Source organism: Triturus cristatus, chromosome 5_1 (assembly GCF_964204655.1).
Source record: "Triturus cristatus chromosome 5_1, aTriCri1.1, whole genome shotgun sequence".
Classification (NCBI taxonomy): Eukaryota; Metazoa; Chordata; class Amphibia; order Caudata; family Salamandridae; genus Triturus; species Triturus cristatus.
In genome coordinates this window covers 59,643,219-59,666,160 of record NC_140587.1, presented here as the reverse complement: position 1 = coordinate 59,666,160, position 22,942 = coordinate 59,643,219, and the positions used below count along the sequence as shown (strand labels likewise).

The window sequence follows — 22,942 nt, the reverse complement described above, 5'->3', positions numbered from 1 at the left end:
TGGTAATGGAGGAGGCGGGGACAGATGTGGGGATGCTGCCAGTTGGTGTTGCAGCCTCCGCCTCCTCAGGGAGGTCAGCCTCGGACCCGTCGGCGTCGTAGCTGCTCTCGCCTCCAGACAGGTCCTCTGACTGACTCCCCTCGCCCTCCGTGCCATTGGCTCCTTCTGCCTCCCCAGCACTGGTGGCTGTTAGACGGACCGGGAGGGTCGGCCGAGGACAAGGCGAGAGGTCTCCGGGGAGAGCCGTCTCCAGCGATCGTACAGACGAGTAACTTCCCCCCACAGATGTACACCACACAAGGATAAGGTTTAACGTTCTTTATAAGCGATTTCTTAGGTACGATGGAATGGTACAAGGAGGTCTGGACTCAGGGGTCCCCTCGATTCTAGTCTCCTGGTTTGGGAAGGGGGGTAGCGGGACAGTCTGGTTACCAATCTGGTAGATGCGATGATGGATAGCTCACAATCCTCGAGCTCGGTGTTCTAGCTTGGACGGGCCGCGGCAGCGCCAGCAGGTCCCGGTGAAGGTGGTCGTTACACGGTCCGCGGCAGCGCCAGCAGGTCCCGATGAAGGTGGTCGTTATACGGTCCGCGGCAGCGCCAGCAGGTCCCGACAAAGGTAGTAGTTACAACGGTCCGCGGCAGCGCCAGCAGGTCCCGACGAGGATGGAGGATGCAGAAGGCCGCGGCAGCGCCAGCAGGCAGGACGATAGTTCACAAGGCAGGGCTACGGCAGCGCCGGTAGTCCGTCAAGGATGAGTTCTTCTCGGTGTCTCTCGACTCCAGGATACAACTGCCTTCCTGCTCTGGAGCTGCCCTAGTTATAGGTCTGGCGCCCTTTGATGTCCGGACCCTCGCACTTGGAGGTCGGGAGGTCCGGGATGAGGGAGTCCAGACACCCAGCAGGGGGGTGGAGCCAGCGCCCGGGGGAGCTGGAGGGCGATCGGCACCTGGCGGGGGAGAGCCATCGACACTTCTTTCTCCCATCGACCTGCCAAGTGGTCCGTTCACCTCCTGGGTGGATGGTGGTGCCGGGATGTCGGGGCCTGGCCAGGCCCAGGGTTAGGGTCGAGCTGAGGCCACGCGGCCTCGTGGTGCAGTGTCCAAGATGGCGGCCGGTCCGGCCGGGGGAGCCGGTAGTGGTTCGGCCCCATGATACATAGATGTCCGGGGGCAGGAGTTCCGTCTGGAGACGGGGTGCGGGTTGTTTCTGTGGGTAACACCTGGAGGGCCGGGGCTTGGGCCCTGTCATGCGGGGAGGGAGCAAGCCCTTCATGTGGCCTGTCCAATATGCGTCCCCCCCAGCTGAAGGCGGGGAGAGTCACCCATCCTCTTGGGGACTCTCCTCGTCGAGGCGGAAAAAGCGTGACAGGCCATCTGCGTTGGCGTGGTCTTGGCCCGGTCGATGTTCCACAGTGAAGTCCATCCCCTGCAGGGAGATGGACCAGCGCAATAGTTTGGGGTTTTCCCCCCGCATCTGCATTAGCCACTGCAGGGGTCGATGATCTGTTTGCACCCGGAAGTGGGTACCGAAGAGATAGGGCCAGAGCTTTTTGAGGGCCCACACCACTGCGAAGGCCTCCCTCTCGATTGTGCTCCAGCGCTGTTCTCGGGCCAGGAGGCGTCTGCTGATGAAGGCCACCGGTTGGTCAAGTCCCTCGGAGTTCAGCTGGGAGAGGACCGCCCCGATGCCATGGTCGGAGGCATCCATTTGCACAATGAATTCCCGACTGTAGTCGGGGGCCTGGAGCACAGGGGCAGTGCACATGGCGGCTTTCTGCTTCTCGAAGGCCGCTTGACAGTCTGGGGTCCAGTTAATCTTCTTCGGGTGGTTTTTGGATGTGAGTCCCGTGAGGGGCCCCACAATGCTGCCATAGTCCCTCACGAACCGCCGGTAGTAGCCGGTGAGCCCCAAGAAGGCTCGGACCTCGGTCTGCGTGACTGGGGGCTGCCAGGACTGGATGGCAGCGATTTTGAGTTGCAGAGGGGCCACCAGACCGCTTCCCACCTGGTGTCCGAGGTAGGTCACGGATCCCTGACCAATTTGGCACTTGCCGGCCTTGATTGTGAGGCCGGCCCGCTGGAGGGCCTGCAGGACCTCTCGGAGGTGGTGGAGGTGGTCGGACCAGTGGCGGCTGTACACAGCGATATCGTCCAGGTAGGCGGCGCTGAACTCCTCGAGCCCCGCCAAGACCTGGTTCACTAGTCGCTGAAAAGTAGCTGGGGCATTCTTCATGCCCAAGGGCATGACTTTGAAGTGGTAGTGGCCATCGGGGGTAGAAAAGGCGGACCGTTCTTGGGCCCGGGGTGTGAGACCGATCTGCCAGTAGCCCGCTGTCAGGTCGAAGATGCTGAGGTAGCGGGCAGCCCCCATGCGGTCGATCAATTCATCCGCTCGGGGGATGGGATGAGCGTCGGTCCTGGTGACAGCATTCAAGCCCCGATAGTCGACGCAGAATCGGAGTTCAGGAGTGGTGCCGGGGGCAGCAGCTTTGGGGACCAGCACGACCGGGCTGGCCCAGGGGCTGTCCGAGGGCTCGATGACCCCGAGCGTGAGCATCTTGGATACTTCCTCTTGGATGCAGGCCCGCACCCGATCTGGTACGCGGTATGCCCGGTGTCTGATAGGGGGACTGTCCCCAGTGTCCACGTCGTGCAAGCACCAGGGGGTGACCCCTGGGGTGAGGGAAAACAAGGTAGCAAACTGCAGCAGGAGGTCCCGGCAGCCTTGGCGCTGCTCTGGAGTGAGGGCATCGGAGAGCCGGACCCCGTCCACGGAACCATCTTTCTCCCGAGTCTTCAGGAGATCAGGGAGAGGCTCGGAGTCTTCTTCCGCTCCACTGTCTGTAGCCATCAGGAGGCTGAGCTCCGAGCGCACAAAGTGGGGCTTGAGTCTGTTAGTGTGGAGGACCCGGAGGGGGTTCCGGGGAGATTCCATATCGATGAGATAGGTGACGGGGCTCTTGCGTTCGACCACTTTGAAGGGCCCTGTCCACTTGTCCTGCAAGGCACATGGTTCGGTGGGGGACATCACCCACACTTGTTGACCAGGTTCGAATTCGACGGAGGAGGCATTTTGATCGTACCATTTTTTCATGTCCTCCTGACTGGCCTCAAGATTCGCTTTTGCCATTTCCCTGAATCGCCTGGTCTGATTGCGTAGGTTCAGGAGGTACTTGAAGACGTCTGGAGGGGTCTTTAGGGGGGCCATCTCCCAACCTTCTTTGACTAGGCTGAGGGGCCCTCGCACAGGGTGCCCGTACAAGAGTTCGAAAGGGCTAAAGCCGAGGGACTTCTGGGGAACTTCTCGATAGGCGAAGAGGAGGCACGGAAGTAGTACATCCCACTGGCGACGGAGGGGCTCTTCCAATCCCCCAATCATTCCCTTGAGCGTGCGGTTGAATCGCTCAACTAGTCCGTTTCCTTGAGGGTGATAGGGGGTCGTGAATCGGTAGGTGACCCCGCACTGTTGCCAGAGGGACTTCATATATTTCGAAATAAAGTTTGTGCCTCTGTCGCTGACGACTTCTCGGGGGAAGCCCACCCGGGAGAAGATCCCCATTAAGGCCCGGCCGACCACCGGGGCTGTTACAGTTCGCAGGGGCACAGCCTCGGGGTAGCGGGTGGCGTGGTCCACCAGTACCAGGATGAACCGATGTCCTTGTGCTGTACGGGGGTCCAGGGGCCCCACAATGTCTATTCCCACCCTCTCGAACGGGGTGGTGACAACTGGGAAGGGTTGCAGAGGTGCTTTGAGTTTGCGGCCGCTCTTCCCGCTGGCCTGGCACGTGGGACAGGACCGGCAGTGGTTGAGGACGTCGTTTCTCATCTTCGGCCAGAAAAAGTGGGTCACCAGGCGACTGTAGGTTTTGTCCTGGCCCAGGTGTCCAGCCAGAGGGACATCGAGGGCCAAATTTGACAGGAAGTCTCTAAAACGGAGGGGCACCACCAGCACTCGACTGGCCCCTAACTCCGCGATTCTCTGTTCGCTGTACAATAGGTCGTTGTCCCAATAGATCCAATGGGCTCCGGTGGTGTCCCCTGCGCTTTGGGCGAGGGCTTGCTGGCGGAGTCCCTCGAGGGAGGGACAGGTCTTCTGTTCTTGACGTAACTGTTCCTGGGTGGGCCCCCCTTCTTGACGCCACTGAGCCAGGTCGGGAAGGTCCTGGGGCTGAGCGACCCCTTCGGGGGTTTGCTCTGGGGGGTCGGTATAGTCGGTGTCCTCTACTGGAGCGATCGGGGGAGGAGGTGCAGGCCATTCTGGTTCTTCTGGTCGGGGGATGGCACGGGCGGCCATGGACCGGGTGGTTACGCACGCCCAGTCCGGGAGTCCCAACATCCCCAGGTGTTCTCTTCTTTCGACGGCGGCCCACGGGGAACTCTCAAGATCATTCCCCAGGAGACAGTCCACGGGGGCATCATCCCGGACCGTCACCTTCAACATGCCGGAGACTCCTCCCCATTCGAAGGGGACGCAGGCCATCCGACATAGACTCTCTGAATTGTCGGCTGAACGGACGGGGCAGAGAATGTTCGGCAGGATCTGCTCTGGTTTTACCAGGTGACAGCGGACGGCCGTCACACTGGCCCCCGTGTCACGTAGTGCTTCGGCCCGGCGCCCATTAATGTTCACCCACTGGCTATATTTTCTGGTGTTGGCGGGTAGGGGAGCCCGCGGGACCATGTCTTTTCCCCCTAGGCACACTAGAACCATGGCGGCCGGTTCCCACTCTTGTTGTGCCTGCTCGTATTCTTCTTGTTCTTCGGAGATTTGTTCTCCCCCCAGGGCAGCGGCAGCTACCTGGCGGGGTTTTGGAGTTTGGTTCTGTGGACAGTTCGGGTCATTGGCGTAGTGGCCGACTCGCTGGCATCGGTGACACGTGACGTTGGCTCGGAACCCCGGGCGCATCGGGGGGTTGCCCCGGCTGGCCGGGGGCGGGGTGCTGGCAGCGGGAGCGGCCGGGACGGTGTCTCTTCCTCGTCCCTGGCCTCCTCCTCCTCGGGGACGGTGCTGACCTTGGTTGTTCCGGTTCTGTTCGTGTGGCCCTCTCCGGCCCACTCGGGTGCTTTCCCACCGGTCAGCTTCGGCGGCGAGTTGCCGTGGGTCAGTCAATTTACTGTCGAGGAGGTGCTGCCTGAGCTCGACGAAGCAGTTGTTAGAGAGGTGCTCCCACACCATGAGATTAAAAAGTTGCTCGTAGGTCGTTACGTGGCTTCCCTTGATCCAACCCTCGAAGGCTCGGCTGAAATAGTTGACATATTCCACCCAAGTTGTACCCGGGATCCGGGTGCAGTCTCGAAACCTCTGGCGGTACATTTCGGGTGTGAGCCCATATCGGGTGAGGAGGGCAGCCTTCATGTGGTCATAGGATGACATCTGATGGTCTGGGAGCTGTAGCAGGGCATCGCGGCCTTCGTTGACGAACCTCCCCCATAGACCGGCTCCCCAGTCACTTCGATCGATCCGGTGGGAGGTCATGGCGATCTCGTAGGCCTTGAACCACTGTTGTATGTCGTCCTCTCGGACATATTCTCGAACGACATCCTTGGGGATGTGGACTTTCTTTTCTGTCGCTCCCGGGGTGCGCGGTCGCTCGGGCACCTCCGGTTCTTTGTTCTGCTTCCATAGGTCTATTTCTGCCAGTTTGCGCTCGTGTTCGTATGCTAATCTCTTTTCTTCGAGCTCTCTCTGCCTCTGTTTTTCTTCCCGTTCTTCTCGGAGCCGCAGATGTTCTAGGTTCAGTTTTTGCTCGGCTAATTTTAGTTCACCGTCCATTTTGAGCCGTGCCATTTCTAACTCATGTAGTCTGTTTTTTTCTCTTTCTTGGATCTCTTCCTGCGAGAGGCCCGTTCCTCGCTCCTCGGGAGCCGTGGCGTTCCTCTCTGATGCTGCAATGTTTCGGTCCGGGGATCTGGCGGCCCCGGTTTCTGCCCACGACTCAATGGCGTGCTTGAAATCGTCTTTGGTACTCAGGCCGGTGGTAGCAATGCCTAGTTCCATGCAGAATTGTTTCAGTTCACGATGGCTGTACTCTTCCAATTTCTCCATCTGGAATTTCTCGGTGGATCCGCTCTCTTTGGTTGACATTGTGGTTTTGTCGTGGGGTGAGCTACTCTCTGTACGATTACGCGTTGATTCGGATCGCGCCGCTGGCCACCAATGTTAGACGGACCGGGAGGGTCGGCCGAGGACAAGGGGAGAGGTCTCCGGGGAGAGCCGTCTCCAGCGATCGTACAGACGAGTAACTTCCCCCCCACAGATGTACACCACACAAGGATAAGGTTTAACGTTCTTTATAAGCGATTTCTTAGGTACGATGGAATGGTACAAGGAGGTCTGGACTCAGGGGTCCCCTCGATTCTAGTCTCCTGGTTTGGGAAAGGGGGTAGCGGGACAGTCTGGTTACCAATCTGGTAGATGCGATGATGGATAGCTCACAATCCTCGAGCTCGGTGTTCTAGCTTGGACGGGCCGCGGCAGCGCCAGCAGGTCCCGGTGAAGGTGGTCGTTACACGGTCCGCGGCAGCGCCAGCAGGTCCCGATGAAGGTGGTCGTTACACGGTCCGCGGCAGCGCCAGCAGGTCCCGATGAAGGTGGTGGTTACAACGGTCCGCGGCAGCGCCAGCAGGTCCCGACAAAGGTAGTAGTTACAACGGTCCGCGGCAGCGCCAGCAGGTCCCGACGAGGATGGAGGATGCAGAAGGCCGCGGCAGCGCCAGCAGGCAGGACGATAGTTCACAAGGCAGGGCTACGGCAGCGCCGGTAGTCCGTCAAGGATGAGTTCTTCTCGGTGTCTCTCGACTCCAGGATACAACTGCCTTCCTGCTCTGGAGCTGCCCTAGTTATAGGTCTGGCGCCCTTTGATGTCCGGACCCTCGCACTTGGAGGTCGGGAGGTCCGGGATGAGGGAGTCCAAATACCCAGCAGGGGGGTGGAGCCAGCGCCCGGGGGAGCTGGAGGGCGATCGGCACCTGGCGGGGGAGAGCCATCGACACTTCTTTCTCCCATCGACCTGCCAAGTGGTCCGTTCACCTCCTGGGTGGATGGTGGTGCCGGGATGTCGGGGCCTGGCCAGGCCCAGGGTTAGGGTCGAGCTGAGGCCACGCGGCCTCGTGGTGCAGTGTCCAAGATGGCGGCCGGTCCGGCCGGGGGAGCCGGTAGTGGTTCGGCCCCATGATACATAGATGTCCGGGGGCAGGAGTTCCGTCTGGAGACGGGGTGCGGGTTGTTTCTGTGGGTAACACCTGGAGGGCCGGGGCTTGGGCCCTGTCATGCGGGGAGGGAGCAAGCCCTTCATGTGGCCTGTCCAACAGTGGCACTGTCGCTGGGTCCCTCCTCCAGGTCCATGCAGGTGTCCCCTTGGTTGTGGATGATGATGCTGTGGGCAAGGAGAAAAAAACGAAATGCATCATTCACCTGTATACATCTGACACATGAGCACAAGAACAATTGGACATAGTGCATATCAGGCAATGCATCATGAGTAACAGCTAGATAACTCCGCACATATGTAAGCCCTGTACTGCCCAGTTGGTAGACCCACTATGCCACTTGGACACCAGGAAAAAAAGAACACAAAAGGCCACAACTTGAATGAGAAATACACTGAGAAGCTAGTGTCTGTGAACCGGTGAGCACAGCAATACAATGAAGTCATGCCACCTCTTGTTTACCCTGAAAGTAAAAGTAGTAGTGCACCCAAGGTAAACTAACACACCTCAATACTCAAGGTGACACCAAGCTCAGAGACCTGTAAGTACTTTGGAACACAAAATGAAAAAATGTTGCTACCTTGGGACTCACAATACTTTACACAATCGACATGTTTTGAATGTGCCAATTCGCCATTTCATGAAAAGAACACTCATGTGCCTGCATGAAACATGTCGCACAAGGCAGTGCACACAAAAGTACATTTACACTGTCATTGAAGAAGCTGGCACCTTTTCTAAGAAGCCACTGTTAGAAATAAATGGTGTTGCAGAAAGTACATATACATCGGCCCACGGAGGTCTTGATGTCTTGAGACTCGTTAGTTTGTATCACCAACAACAAAGGAGTCTCACAAAATCAAGACCACTGTGGGAACATGTATATGGAGAATCTGCAACACCATGTAATTCTAACAGTGGCTTCTTTGAAAAGGTGCCAGCGTGTTCCATGAAAGTGGAAATGTCGTTGGGAGACTTTTTTCATGCAGGCACATCAGTGTTCTTAACACAAATCATAACAACTTGAATTATGTCAGTTGTCACATGGCCATCCGTAACCTCATCCCACAGTTGGCTACACATATGACCTACTGCCTGTCATCTGGAGTGGCACACATGTCCACACCCAGGACAATGCATAAGCTAATGGGCCTGCAATTGGGTTGAAAAAAAGCCTAGCTGTACTGTGGGGACACCCTCATGGCAAGCCAGAATGTACACACAGATGTCAGCACACAAAGTCCAAACTGCGTTGCATCTGAACCACACACAGGTGCCAAAAATGTATGAGCAGGATTCATGTTTTTAAAAAACTGACACAGGCTGCAAAGCACGAACATTAAGCACTGGCCAGCATCACAGGGGCACTGCACGGTGATTCTTTGTAAAGCCAAGTCTCACACACAATGAAAATTCAGGGTTGCACATGTATGCCTCTCCCGCACACACCCCCATACCTGAGTCAATGTGATTGATACAGATCAAGAAGTGACACCTATTATTCAGGGTTACAATAACTGTGCAGGAAAAATTGCTTCATTTACACAACATCACCTCGTGGGGCTGGCAACACATATTTGTGACAAACAGCCATCAACAGATTGTTGTGGATAGCCACACAGGCACTGCCCAGTGTAAGTATGCACAAGCAAAATGGTGTATCCCTGTCCAGTGGACACATGTAGCACACATTTGCAAAATAAAAACTAGGCCAGGGAACAATGCCACAGAGGCAGACCTATGCTGAACGCACAGAGAATGTGCACAGTGTTGGATGACACTCAGGGGACTGTAGTGGGCACACTGCTCCGTGGTCCTGGAATGAGCTGACTGTCCCATGTTCAGCCTTCATGGCACTATGCATATCTCCCACTCATGCACATCATGTTTGAGGCCACAACATTAGTCATGCATGCTGCAAGGGTGTTCATTTGAAAGCTCACACTCCTATGTTGAGAATCATCATCAGTGACAACAAATATGGACCCCCAACATAGTGAACAGGTCATGGCACAGGCAAGGTACCAACACAAGTCACAGACCACCCTCCCACATGATGCAGAAAGCAATGTGCCCTTAGATTTAATGGCACCCTAGATGACCTTGTGCAGTTACACACAGACCAGGGGACACATGTCAAGGAGGGGAAGGGATGAAAAAGAGCACCAGGTGACATTGGGGAACAGAAAATGCACTGCACATATAAACTCTGGGAGTGTAGCCAGGCTACAAAGCACTTCAAAAAGCTGGCGACACATAACACGACAAACAGCCATGTAACTACCCCCTCCTTGCTGCAGTCTCTCCTATAACTGCCTATCGAGATCAGGGAAGACCACCGCCAGGACACGTCTCATGTGGGGGGATAGGCGTCGGCGGCCGCCGTGGGGGCGAGGAAGGTCGAGCACCAGCTGGACCCGGGCGATCCGCTGGGTCCAGCACCGGATGTCCTGCCACCTCTTGCGGACCTGTCGCTACGCTCCCCCTCAGATCTCACGGCCCTGACGATGTCGTTCCAGATCACCCCCTTCTCGTAGGCAGTTACCTGTCAGGATGACAAAGTGACACAACATCAATACACCTGCTCCATGTCCCAGAGACACACATTTGAACATCTTTGAAATGTTGAACAGGACATAGGATGCAGACAGGAATTACATCATACACAATAAGAAATTTGCCTGTGTGCAAGCCACAATGCACTACATGGCATTGAAAGTCAACAGGTTGGCACGAGGGGTGCGACACACTCACTGATCATGCCACACACTGTGCAGCACATGCAACAGCAGGCTGATGGCCAGCACGTGCCAAGCAGTCACATGTCCCACTCCACTGACGCACCCTCAGCATACTAGACAGACACACCCAAGCACAGATCACTCGCCTGTCATTGACAACAGCAGATACAACCCTCACTCTGCACATGTGCCACTTGCCAGTGGGGTGTCACAGGTGTCATGCTAGCTCTGCAAGTCAGACACACAGCACGGCTTACTTGTCACATCAGATGGGTAGAGCTGTTGCCTCCTCCATGCAGCTGTGGTGCAACACTCCACATAGACACTCACCCACATGACAAGGAACATTCACACACATCAATGCCCATGAGGTCGTACACATCATTTGGACACTCTCACCACAGGTCCACTCAACTCATACACATCTGTTGGTACAGTCACCTGTCACACCGGGGGGACCACTGAATCACCTCAGGACAATAGTAAAAAAAGCCAACAAGGATTTGCAAGGCTGAATGTGTCATGCACTATGCAGTGAAAGTCACAGTAAGCAAAATGCAAGTGAGGAGTGCACACAGGAACTATTTCATGCTCTGCATGAGAGACATCAGCATGTCCCCACCCTGGGACCCACTCTAAACAACATTGCATGTCGGTCCCACATGGACACAATATTGACAGTCACTCAACAGGTGCATAGGCAAAGGTAGTGGACTCAGCACTCACCTGCTCCCCTGGTCTCCCATACAGCTTGGTGTACTGTGGGAGGAGGCAGTCCAGCAAGGCCTCATTCTCCTCCTGGGTGAATGGCTGGGCCCTCTCCACAGTACGTGACATGGTCCAGAGGAAGCAGAGACAGCAGCAGTGTGGTCGACTGGAAAGTTGTGCAGGCAAGTGCCCTCTCATGGGTTGTGGCTGCCTTATATCTGTCTTGCAGAGGGGCATTCATTTTGAGGAGTACATAGTGATTGGTCAGACTCATTAGCATTGTACTTTTACTCCAATCCCTTTAAACATACACCAGTGACAGCATTTGCATCGTTCAAATTTTGAGCATCATGTCAAGTCAACAACAACTTTGCAACATTGTATTTTGTGGGCAACTGACTGTTCCAGGACACCTGATCGACACTTTTCAACTGAAAACTCTGTCTCCATGACAACCAGCATGCATTTAGGGCCTAATACTTGTCCCTTATGTGTCCCCTATGTCATTTTGAAATCCACACACAGGTACGTCGCGTTTCACACGTACCCCTACGGCACCAGTTGTACAGTGCGTTTGACACGTACGGGTATGCACTAGTTCACACGTACGGGTACGCACTAGTGGTACCCGTATGTGTACTACTAGTGCGTACCCGTACGTGTACTACTAGTACGTACCGGTAAGTGTACTAAGGTAGTACACATAAATGTGTATGCACTAGCAGTACAGTGCGTTTGACACGTACGTGTACTACAAGTGCGTACCATATGTGTACTACTAGTGCGTACCCGTACATGTACTACTAGTGCATACCCGTACGTGTACTACCTTAGTACACGTACGTGTACGCACTAGTAGTACACGTACGGGTACGCACTAGTAGTACACGTACGGGTAGTATTACAGGTACGGGTACCACTAGTAGTACACGTACGTGTACGCACTAGTAGTACAGTGCGTTTGACACGTACGTGTACTACTAGTGCGTACCCGTACGTGTACTACTAGTGCGTACCCGTAAGTGTACTACTAGTGCGCACACGTACGTGTACTACCTTAGTACACGTACGGGTATGCACTAGTAGTACACGTACGGGTATGCACTAGTAGTACACGTACATCTCAAACGCACTGTACTGCTAGTGCGTACACGTATGTGTACTACTGGTGCATACATGTACGTGTACTAAGGTAGTACACGTACGTGTATGCACTAGTAGTACACGTACGTGTACCACTAGTAGTACACGTACGTGTACGCACTAGTAGTACAGTGTGTTTGAAACGTACGTGTATGTGTATGCACTAGTAGTACAGTGTGTTTGACACGTACGTGTACTACTAGTGCGTACCCATACGTGTACTAAGGTAGTACACGTACGTGTACGCACTATTAGTACACGTACGAGTACGCACTAGTAGTACACGTACGGGTACCACTAGCAGTACACGTACGTGTACGCACTAGTAGTACAGTGCGTTTGACACATACGCGTACTACTAGTGCATACCCGTACATGTACTACTAGTAGTACACGAATGTGTACTAAGGTAGTACACGTACATGTATGCACTAGTAGTACACGTATGGGTACGCACTAGTAGTACACGTACGGGTACCACTAGTAGTACATGTACGTGTACACACTAGTAGTACAGTGCATTTGACACGTACGTGTACTACTAGTGCGTACCCATACGTGTACTACTAGTAGTACACAAACGTATATGCACTAGTAGTACAATGCATTTGACACATACGTGTACTACTAGTGCGTACCCGTACGTGTACTACTAGTGCGTACACGTACGGGTACTACTAGTAGTACACGTACGTGTACGCACTAGTAGTACACATAGGTGTACCACTAGTAGTACACGTACGTGTCAAACGCACTGTACTACTAGTGCGTAGCCGTACGTGTACTACTAGTAGTACCCGTACGTGTACGCACTAGTAGTACCCGTACGTGTACTACTAGTGCGTACCCGTACGTGTACTAAGGTAGTACACGTACGGGTATGCACTAGTAGTACACGTACAGGTACGCATTTTTCACGCTTACTATGGTAATACAGGCGTACACATGCCAGGAATGGAGGGCTACGAGTCGCACAAGGATGTCCATCAAGTACTTGTCATTGCATACTTTCATGGGCAGGCCCTAGGTGTGGCAGCCAGTGATATTGCACAGGTCATCTCTTCTAGTTGCACAATTGATGTGTGATGACCTGTGGACACATGTCATGTGTGATGGGGCACAATAAGGCACACATCACCTTGACACTTGTCACATGTGTGTCTGTAGTCCAACTGTGTCATGCACAGCAGCAGTAGGATGGCACAGTCATCAACACCCGCACCTATCTCCTGATGCCAGGGACAGGGACACTATCAGCTGAAATGTCTCGATCAGCGTGCCCCTTTGTGACTATGTCAGGTGTGTGTCATGTGTTCACATGAGCTTGATGTCAGTGTTCCGTCAACTGCATCTGCTGTTGGTGCATCCAACATGTGTCTGTGTGGAGATGGGCATGGAACACATCTACGCACACCATGCCACATGTGGATTCCCATGGCTGTAGGGTCTGTGTGCATCGGACATCATATTTTCCCAGTCATCCATGTCTGCGTTGTCTCAATGGCTGTGTCTTTATGTTGTCACGTGTACCCCTTCATCGCAATGTGTTTGATATGTACATTTGACATTCCATGTGGCCTGTGCGTGTGCCTTGCAGTCAGCGGTGTGGATGAGATGACATCCTTCCAATGCAGCTATGTGGTTGTGTGTCACTCCGGTGATATCTGTGGCTCTTCACTCAGACTGGACCCCAGCTCATTTCAGGGCATGTCATGTAGACTTGACAATCAACAGGTGTATCTGGCTTTTAGTAGGAGTGCCAGCAAGCCGGCATATGTGTCCTATATGTATTGCACACACCCGACTCCATAGTTACCTGATGTGTATTAGCAGTGTAGCATGTGCTATGTTCATTGACATTGATATCGGCAGACTCTCACTCTTCATTCTTACAAACAATGTCTTGCAGGGCACAGCCTGTCCCAAGAACAATGCCAGACTTGGGTGCCATGAGGGAACGTGCCTGCATCCGCCGTTACAGATTCACTCGCCAGTTGATTGAGGACTTGACAGACAAGCTGGCACCACACCTGCAACCGCGACACAGGTATCCTACTGCGTTGACCCCAAGATGAAGGTGATGGCAGCCCTACATTTTTTTGCCACAGGTACGTTTCAATTCACCATAGCTGTGGGTGGGATGTCACAGACAATGTTCAGCCGTGTCCTGCGTGATGTTTTAGCAACCATGTTGGAGCACCTTGATGAATTCATCCAATTTCCTACTCCTGAGGAGTTGCCAGATGTCGAGGGTGATTTCTATGCCCTGGGACGGATGCCCCATGTAATTGGGTCCATTGATGGTACACATGTGGCTTTGGTACCACCACAGGCACAGGAACAAGCCTATCGCAATAGAAAACATTACCACTCGATAAATGCCCTTGTGGTGTGTCTTGTTATCATGCTGATTTCACATGTCTGTGCACGTTTTCCAGGATCAGCACACGATGCCTACATCATGAGGCGTAGCAGGGTGACACAAATGATGCTGCGGCTGCACAACGAACGAGCATGTCTTGTTGGTGGGTATACTCTGTTTGTCCTGTGTGTTCCGGTATCTTTGGCTCTTACGGCATCTCCTGACCCACTTATTTACATGATGTTTCCATGTAGGGGACTCTGGCTATCCCAACATGCCATGGCTGCTGGCACCTCTCCGCAACCCAAGAACAGCTGCAGATCACCGGTACAACAATGCACACGGGCAGACCAGGCGAGTGATTGAGAGGACGTTTGGACTCCTGAAGAGCCGATTCCAGTGCCTGGACAAGACAGGCGGGTCCCTCCCTTAGGCCCCGGAGAAGGTCTGCCAAATCTTCCTCGTGTGCTGGATGCTGCACAACATGGCAGTTGAGAAGGCAGTGCCACTCATCCTGGATCCGGATGAGCAGGAAAATCCACCCGTGGAGGATCAAGGGCTTGGTCACGGGGCTAGTGATGAGGAGGATGAGGAGGAGGATATCTGGAGTCAGCTCATACGCAACTTCTTCTCATAATGGTGAGTCACTGGGTATGAGTTTGCAGGCTTGTAGCATTGAGTGGCATGTGTTGAAATGTGTGTGTCCAGCTGACTGAATGCAAAGTGACTTTGATGTGTGTTCTGATGTGTCACTCGAGTGATGATGTCATGCCACACAGTTTTGCGGAGAGACTTTCTTAGAAATTTACATGTGTCCAACATTGTTCATATTTTGTAAACGTCCATGTGTGCGGCGAGAATTGTTTTAGGTGACTTCTTGTGTGTCTGTCATTCCCAGGTTTTTGCGCCTGTTGTCTGCTCGTGTCATCGTTGTCCTCCTGCTATTCCTCATGAGGATTGCAACGTGTGCTGCATCAGCATTCCATGCATGGACATGTGGAAATGTAAGTTTGAGTAAGGATTGCAGCAAGGCTTTTTGGTGGTGGTACGGGTTGGAAATGTGTGGGCCTGCTTCTGTGCATGTTGTGGTAACATGCATGCATGTCTTCTCACCATGGAGCATATAACATGTAGCATCACTCCCATGACATGATAGTCACCCTTCTTGACAGTCATCTGTAGTGGAGTGTGGCGTTTGATGAAGGCATCAATGTGTGTTAACCTTGCCTCTGAAACATTGCGGATGCTACGGGTGGACTTAGTGTGGGACATCACAACAACCGGCTCTATGGGGAATTGCAGCCTCTCAGTGTGCAGCAGGATGTGTTTGGCTCATCCCCTTAACTTGTGTGCCAGTTCATTGGGATTGACATCATCCGTGTTGTGAAGGGGGGGGTCCAGCGTATGTCCCACATGTTCTGTCAACTGACCTGTGAGTCTGTTCATATAGATGCATTTCCCTTTGTGTGTGTATGTGTAATAAAGGTGTTCAGCACAATCCAAAGGGCCTCATCTCTGTCACTGCAGCTCTCTTGCCAGTTTGCATGCGTCATCTATGGCATATTTGTCAAATTTTGAGCATTTGTGTGTATGTGTACTTCGGCAACATGCATGCAGTTCTTCATTGCTAATAATATCTATTGTGCATGAAGTACCTGGTTGTGTATGTATTTGTGCAGGTTGCTCCCCACAACGGGTTGTGAACGCATGCTGATGGTGTGTCTCCTGTGCGCAGCTCCGCATTTCGTTGCCTGATCCTGTGGCCGTCATTTTTAGTGATTGTTCATACATTTTCTCGGAGTGATCCATGAGTAACCTGGCACTCCTTCCTTTACATACACCTGTTGCACTGTGCTTTTCTGACCTCCTTGTCTTTGTGTGCTACTTTTTGCCTAATTTCTCAGCCCTTCCGCCTGCTGCTGCCTCACCTGTGGCACCGCCCCACCGAGTGCCCTGATTCTGCAACCCACACACCTCCAAAATGCTCAGCCCTTCCCCCTCCACCCATTCTAAATGCAGCCAGCAGCTTTTTGGTGCCACTGTTGCGCCAACGCCGTGCCAAAGGCAGGACCATCTGCGCCTGCAAAGTGCACAGTGCACGACCCTCTGGTCTTTGCATTACCCACGTCACACAACAGGCTCATGCTGCAGCTAACCTCCAAGCACTGTCCTCCAGACAATTATCCGCCTGTTATCAGGCAACCCCTAAGGGCACACACAACACCTTTGCATGCTGAGTGTACAACTCCAACTGCCTACACAGTGCTGCCCAGCCTACCAGACCCTGTCAGAACAACCAGGTCATGTGCCTCCTACTCCACACCCGCTCCGTCCACCAGCACGACATTGGACTCTGTTACCTCATCAACACAACAGCCCCACACATCACCTTCATGACAGTAACCTGGACAAAGGGATCCTCAGCACACGACTTCTTCATTGCAATCTCAGACGGATACAAGATTACCCGCATGGACGGCACCAACAATCACGGAGGATGATTTGCAATTTAATCACAGGTACACCCTCAGAGTCACAATTCCGGGTTTGCAGCAACTCCCTGGCAACCCTCAGAGTAACACTCATCTACAGATCTCCCGGCCTACATCCACAATTCCGCTAAGCCATCAACACGTACATCTGCACGCACGCCCTCACCTCCACAGGCTACATGTTGCTGGGGGCCAGTAACTTCTTGCTGGAGGAGAACCACACCACCATCCATCATTGGTCCAGCAACATTTGAATCCACGTCTCCGCCAAGCAACACACTGCCCCACACCCCGCTACCGATCCCCCAAAGATGCTTGATGTAAGTCACCACAGACAAGCTGTGTGGGACACTCAAAACAACACAATATAACAAAAGAGAGAGAAAGGGATTTCACAACTAAGTTGTAAGGGGTACTCCCAGTCCCCTGAGGTATACAAAATAAACAAAGAAGGGGGTATCCTTAAATGAGAGAAGGTAAAGACCTTCTGTCTGTTAGAGAGTTCTCAGAGAAGTAAAAAGAGAAATTATTTCTTTTTTATGAAACCCCTCACTCACCAACCTAGTTGGTGACATGCTTCATCATCGGGGTCCACCCGAGCAGTCGAATACCACTCGGGTGTGCTTCAACGCCTAATTACAGCGAAGCGGGTTTGTTATTATATCAGTACGTGTAAGTGACGTGTGTGAGTGAGTGAAATAAAGTTAAAAGTAATCCTACTGTACTCCCTAACAAATTTAATATGGAGCAGCGGGGTCACGGTTAAAAAAGTGGTGAAGTGTAATACTAATGTAGGTTTAATTTGACCTAAAGTATTATCCAAATATTGACGGTCTACATGTTTCAACCTTTGAGTGTAATCACAGGTTTTGGTCAGGACCTTTCGACACACCGGGCGGTCTACACGCACTAAGGTGCATTCAACCCTGGAGCGTCTGTGTGCCACCTACATATACTTGCGCAGGTGGTAAAAAGGGTTCAGGGAGTCCTCTGTGTACAGATGAACCTGAAAAAAGCACATACAGTTCTGGACAATCAGAAAATTATCTATTTAGAATTAGAATGAACAGTGCCCATTTCCGTGTGAACTCTCATTTATGCACATATAATCACCTCATTCTGAGTTATGCGCCCCATGTAATTACCATTGGTTGTTGGAACCGAGCATTCGTTCCATATTATGCGAAATTGGCATCAACCCACTAAATCATTGTGGAAATCGTGGGTGTCTTACGGCTACACAGCAATTGTGATTATACTTGATGTGTGATTCTATAGAGCGGACAAAGACGCACGTGAAAAAGACTCTATTTGTGACATGCGTGCGCTAAGGAAATTATTTAAAAACAGAACACGGTGGAAAAAAGGAAAACGGCTCAAGACTCACTCGCGATTCTTACTCGAATCGTGTCATGGGCTCATAAGGGAGACAGACGATGCTGCATTACTGTTGGACAAGAAACACAAAACACGGTCGGCAATGGTCAGAACACTTAACTCTAAGTGCCTCACGTGTGCGTGGCCACCAGCTCTTCCCTACATACTCTTACCTCAGCTCACCGACTGCCTGCCACAAACCTGCGGTGCTTCCCCCAGGCGCACGGATGTTACTGAATGGGCAGCAAGGCTTCAACTAAATACTCCTCACTTCCTGGTTATACGTCACGTGACTAGTGGGCGTGGCCTGGAGTGAGGAGACAATTCTTAAAGCGACAGGTCGATTTCTGCTGGTGAATGGCTGGTCATAGGTGAGAAAATAAAAGGAGTCAAGAGTGATTATTAAAAATATATTTACATGGAATAGGACCTTCCACACGTGGGAGGAATGCTACAGATAGGAAAACAGTAGTTCAGTTAAAATTACATGGCACAATGAGGTTATTTGTTCAGCACAGAGTTCCAAGGTATGCAATCGTTCATACCATGTTTGTGGGTGGACAATCTGTATATCCAGCGTTGTTCTTTTTCATACAGATATTTCTGTGTGTTAGTACCAGTCACAGTTTCAATTATCGTCTAACGCATATCGTTGGGTGTATGATTGTGTTGAAGAAAGTGTTCTGTTAGACGCGTGGTTTGTTTTTTGCATCTAATAGTGCTCCTGTGCTCACAGATCCTCTGCTCCACTTTCCTTGTTGTCATCCCTATGTAACGAAGTTCACACGGGCAGGTAATTAAATATACTGCATTAGTGGTGTTACAGTTTGTATGTTTTCTTTGTGACCATGCTCTGCCAGGTTCTAGGGATAGTGTTTTTGTGGCTGTGGTGAGATGGCACACGCTACAGTCACCGCATGGAAAATGACCTGTAATGTTAGGTAGTCCCCATGAATTAAGGACAGTACATCTTGTTGGTGTTTCTGGTTGTTTTGGTCTGGTGTGTACCAATGCATCTTTGATACTCCTTGCTCTCTTGAAAGAGAACAAGGGTTTTTCCCATTTTAGATTGCCTGTATTGAGGATGTTCCAGTGTTTGTTAATTGTCCTTGTGACCTGGTTAGAGATAGTACTGTATGTGGTGATGCACGTAAGAGGCGTATCCGTCACTTGTTTCGGATTGGGTTCCAACAGTGCCTCACGGTTCTGATTAGCAGCCCGTTTTTTGCAAGTTGCCAATATCTTATCGGGATATCCTCTGTCTGACAATTTGAGTGACAGGTCATTAGCTTGGGAGCGGAAGTCAGAGCTCTTGCTGCAGTTTCTCCTAATTCTGAGATATTGTCCGAAAGGGAGGTATTCCCTGAGGGGCCTAGGGTGGAAGCTATCAAACCTAAGTAGATTGTTTTTCGCAGTCTGAGACTGTTATCTGACAGAAGAAATTACCTCCCACTCCCCTCTGATCCATCTAATGACCTAAAATGTGACATCAGTTCATTGGTTAACTCAGCAGCCTGTAACAATGAGATCTCCAAAATGGAGGCAGATTATTTGACAACCCCGGAAGGCAAAATTCCTTACTTTTACATCCTCCCCAAAATGCACAAAGATAAGTTCCCACCACCAGGGAGGCCCATTGTTTCTGGGATTGGTTCACTCCTGGAGCCACTATCACGATTTTGTGACTTCTTTTTCAAGACTATGGTCCAACAATCGGAAACATATCTCCAGGATACCAAAAGTCTTCTGTCATTACTTAAAACAATCCAGGTTGACGAACACACCATCCTCGTCAGCCTGGATATTGAAAGTCTCTACACCAGCATCCCTCAGGATGCGACCCTAAACGTGCTTGAGCAGTCACTTGAGAACTCAGAATGGTCCCATAGAACCCCCAAGGGGTTTATCATCGATTGCGCCACTCTAGCCCTGAAACTGAATTTTTTTGAGTTCGAGGGTACCCTATATTTACAAACGGGCGGTACTTCTATGGGTAGTACCTTCGCTCCTAGTGTGGCAGGACTCTATGTCTACGACTTTGAGAAGAAGTTCATCCTGACCACATCCAATCCCTTCTCTAGAAACATAACACTATGGCGCAGATACATCGATGATGTACTCCTAGCATGGAATGGACCCCAGAATGTTCTAAATGAATTTTTCCTATGGATAAATACCTGCGATGACCATCTCAGATTTACTCACTGTAGTGACACCCAGTCCTTAGTCTTTCTGGACGTTGTGATCACTATAGAGAACGGGGCCCTTAAAACCCGCACACACTACAAACCGACTGCGAAAAACAATCTACTTAGGTTTGATAGCTTCCACCCCAGGCCCCTCAGGGAAAACCTCTCTTTCGGACAATATCTCAGAATTAGGAGAAACTGCAGCAAGAGCTCTGACTTCCACTCCCAAGCTAATGACCTGTCACTCAAATTGTCAGACAGAGGATATCCCGATAAGATATTGGCAACTTGCAAAAAACGGGCTGCTAATCAGAACCGTGAGGCACTGTTGGAACCCAATCCGAAACAAGTGACGGATACGCCTCTTACGTGCGTCACCACATACAGTACTATCTCCAACCAGGTCACAAGGACAATTAACAAACACTGGAACATCCTGAATACAGGCAATCTAAAATGGGAAAAACCCTTGTTCTCTTTCAAGAGAGCAAGGAGTATCAAAGATGCATTGGTACACACCAGACCAAAACAACCAGAAACACCAACAAGATGTACTGTCCTTAATTCATGGGGACTACCTAACAATACAGGTCATTTTCCATGCGGTGACTGTAGCGTGTGCCATCTCACCACAGCCACAAAAACACTATCCCTAGAACCTGGCAGAGAATGGTCACAAAGAAAACATACAAACTGTAACACCACTAATGCAGTATATTTAATTACCTGCCCGTGTGAACTTCGTTACATAGGGATGACAACAAGGAAAGTGAAGCAGAGGATCTGTGAGCACAGGAGCACTATTAGATGCAAAAAACAAACCACGCGTCTAACAGAACACTTTCTTCAACACAATCATACACCCAACGATATGCGTTGGACGATAATTGAAACTGTGACTGGTACTAACACACAGAAATATCTGTATGAAAAAGAACAACGCTGGATACTCAGATTGTCCACCCACAAACATGGTATGAACGATTGCATACCTTGGAACTCTGTGCTGAACAAATAACCACATTGCGCCATGTAATTTTAACTGAACTACTGTTTTCCTATCTGTAGCATTCCTCCCACGTGTGGAAGGTCCTATTCCATGTAAATATATTTTTAATAATCACTCTTGACTCCTTTTATTTTCTCACCTATGACCAGCCATTCACCAGCAGAAATCGACCTGTCGTTTTAAGAATTGTCTCCTCACTCCTGGCCACGCCCACTAGTCACGTGACGTATAACCAGGAAGTGAGGAGTATTTAGTTGACTAGTCTGTTACTGTTTACCTGTGTTGAGCTTCAGCACCATCGCTGCTTATATGTAAATGTAGCATTCCTCCCTCCCATCTCTTCTAATTCCCGCTCTGTTTGTTGTGTTTATTTAGCCTTTTTCAACATTTCAATATCCATGGCAGTTGGGCTTCCTTTTGATAGAACATTTGCTTTGTTTGGGCTTTCTTTCGAATGGAATTGGGCTTGTTTTTATGTGCATAGGCAGAGCTGCAATCATGGCGGAGGCATGGTACATGGAGGGGTCCTCGGAGAACCAGAGGCAGCCACATCAGTTGCAGCCCAGCCATTCTGTCATCATTAGCTGAATTGGAGCACATATGTGTCTTCTGCTGGAAGGTCAAGGCCACGGTAGGCAGTTCTGGGGGTGATACGCCTCTTGCAACACTGCTTTTTGCAGCGGTGTTATATAGCGCAAACTCAACCCGCAGGTATGAGAGCGCTTTACATGAGCACACATTGCATTACAGACACACATTCATTTTTCAGTCACACAAGATTATGGGATTTGCCCTAAATCACAGGAAGCGTCAGCATCCCGCTGTTATGCTATGTCTGAACGTTGGTCTCTACTTTCCTATTCCTCTCTCTTACAGATCGACCTCAGCACTCTGCTTTGCAGGCATCATCAACTCCAGAGCAGATCAATTGGTTTAGGAGAGCAGCATGTACAAATGAAATGTATCGTAAACGCGATGCATCTTTGTGCAGTTGTTAGAGTTCTACTCATCAACTCTATGGCCGGAAGCCACCGTTGCCCGGAAGTACTGCCGTTGACTCTCCTTTACCGGATGGCTTCTCAGCGTCGGTGGAGGTTTTTATTGCCTTCCCTTAAGTGGTTTTCAATGTCGTCCTAATCAATAAGGTTCCCCGCGCCGAAACCGAAAACACATTCAATTTCCCTATGGAGCTTCTGCTCCAGGTGCAGGACAAGGGAGTATTAGTATTCTTTGGGCAGAGAGAAAGGATCTGAGGTGAGGAGACCTAGGAGCAGGGGAACAATGCAATTTATATACTAAATTTTTTGTGTTGTGCCAAATCCTACGATTACCCGCTCAGCGTTATTTTGGCTAGAACGGAAATGTTCGCACAAATTCAAGCATCTTTTGCATTAAAAAAATTACTTTACCTGCACCTTTGACCTTCCTGTTACGCGACTCTGCTGCAGGGTCCACTAACTGAGCTATGTGGGCACTTTCAGGCCATAGACAGTAGCTTTCACACAGATTGCCACATCTGGGGCATTATCAGACAATTAGGGCTCCTGGGGTGGCATTCTCAGAATGTCCACCCCCGGGCAGCTTCGGGCAATGGCGCAGTCCAGGACAGGTTGGCAGTCCTGACTGGCAGGCGCCTAGTGCAAGTTTACAGGTGCGTAAACTTGTCAAGTGCGCAATCACTTCAGGAGCATGCAGTAGGGTGTCACTCT

General features: G+C 51.3%; 1 protein-coding gene across 3 annotated transcripts in view; it reads right to left on the bottom strand.

Annotated features, from left to right (window-relative positions):
• Window positions 1-303: 303 nt before the first annotated feature.
• Window positions 304-22,942, bottom strand: part of LOC146830180 (uncharacterized) — a 49,421-nt gene continuing 26,782 nt past the window's right edge. For all 3 annotated transcript variants that reach the window (XM_085604021.1, XM_085604022.1, XM_085604023.1), the window contains one exon: window positions 304-7,379. In XM_085604021.1, coding sequence (XP_085460147.1) covers window positions 1,322-6,088 — 4,767 coding nt within the window. In that variant the 5' untranslated portion in view covers window positions 6,089-7,379 and the 3' untranslated portion in view covers window positions 304-1,321. The remainder of the gene's footprint in view (window positions 7,380-22,942) is intronic.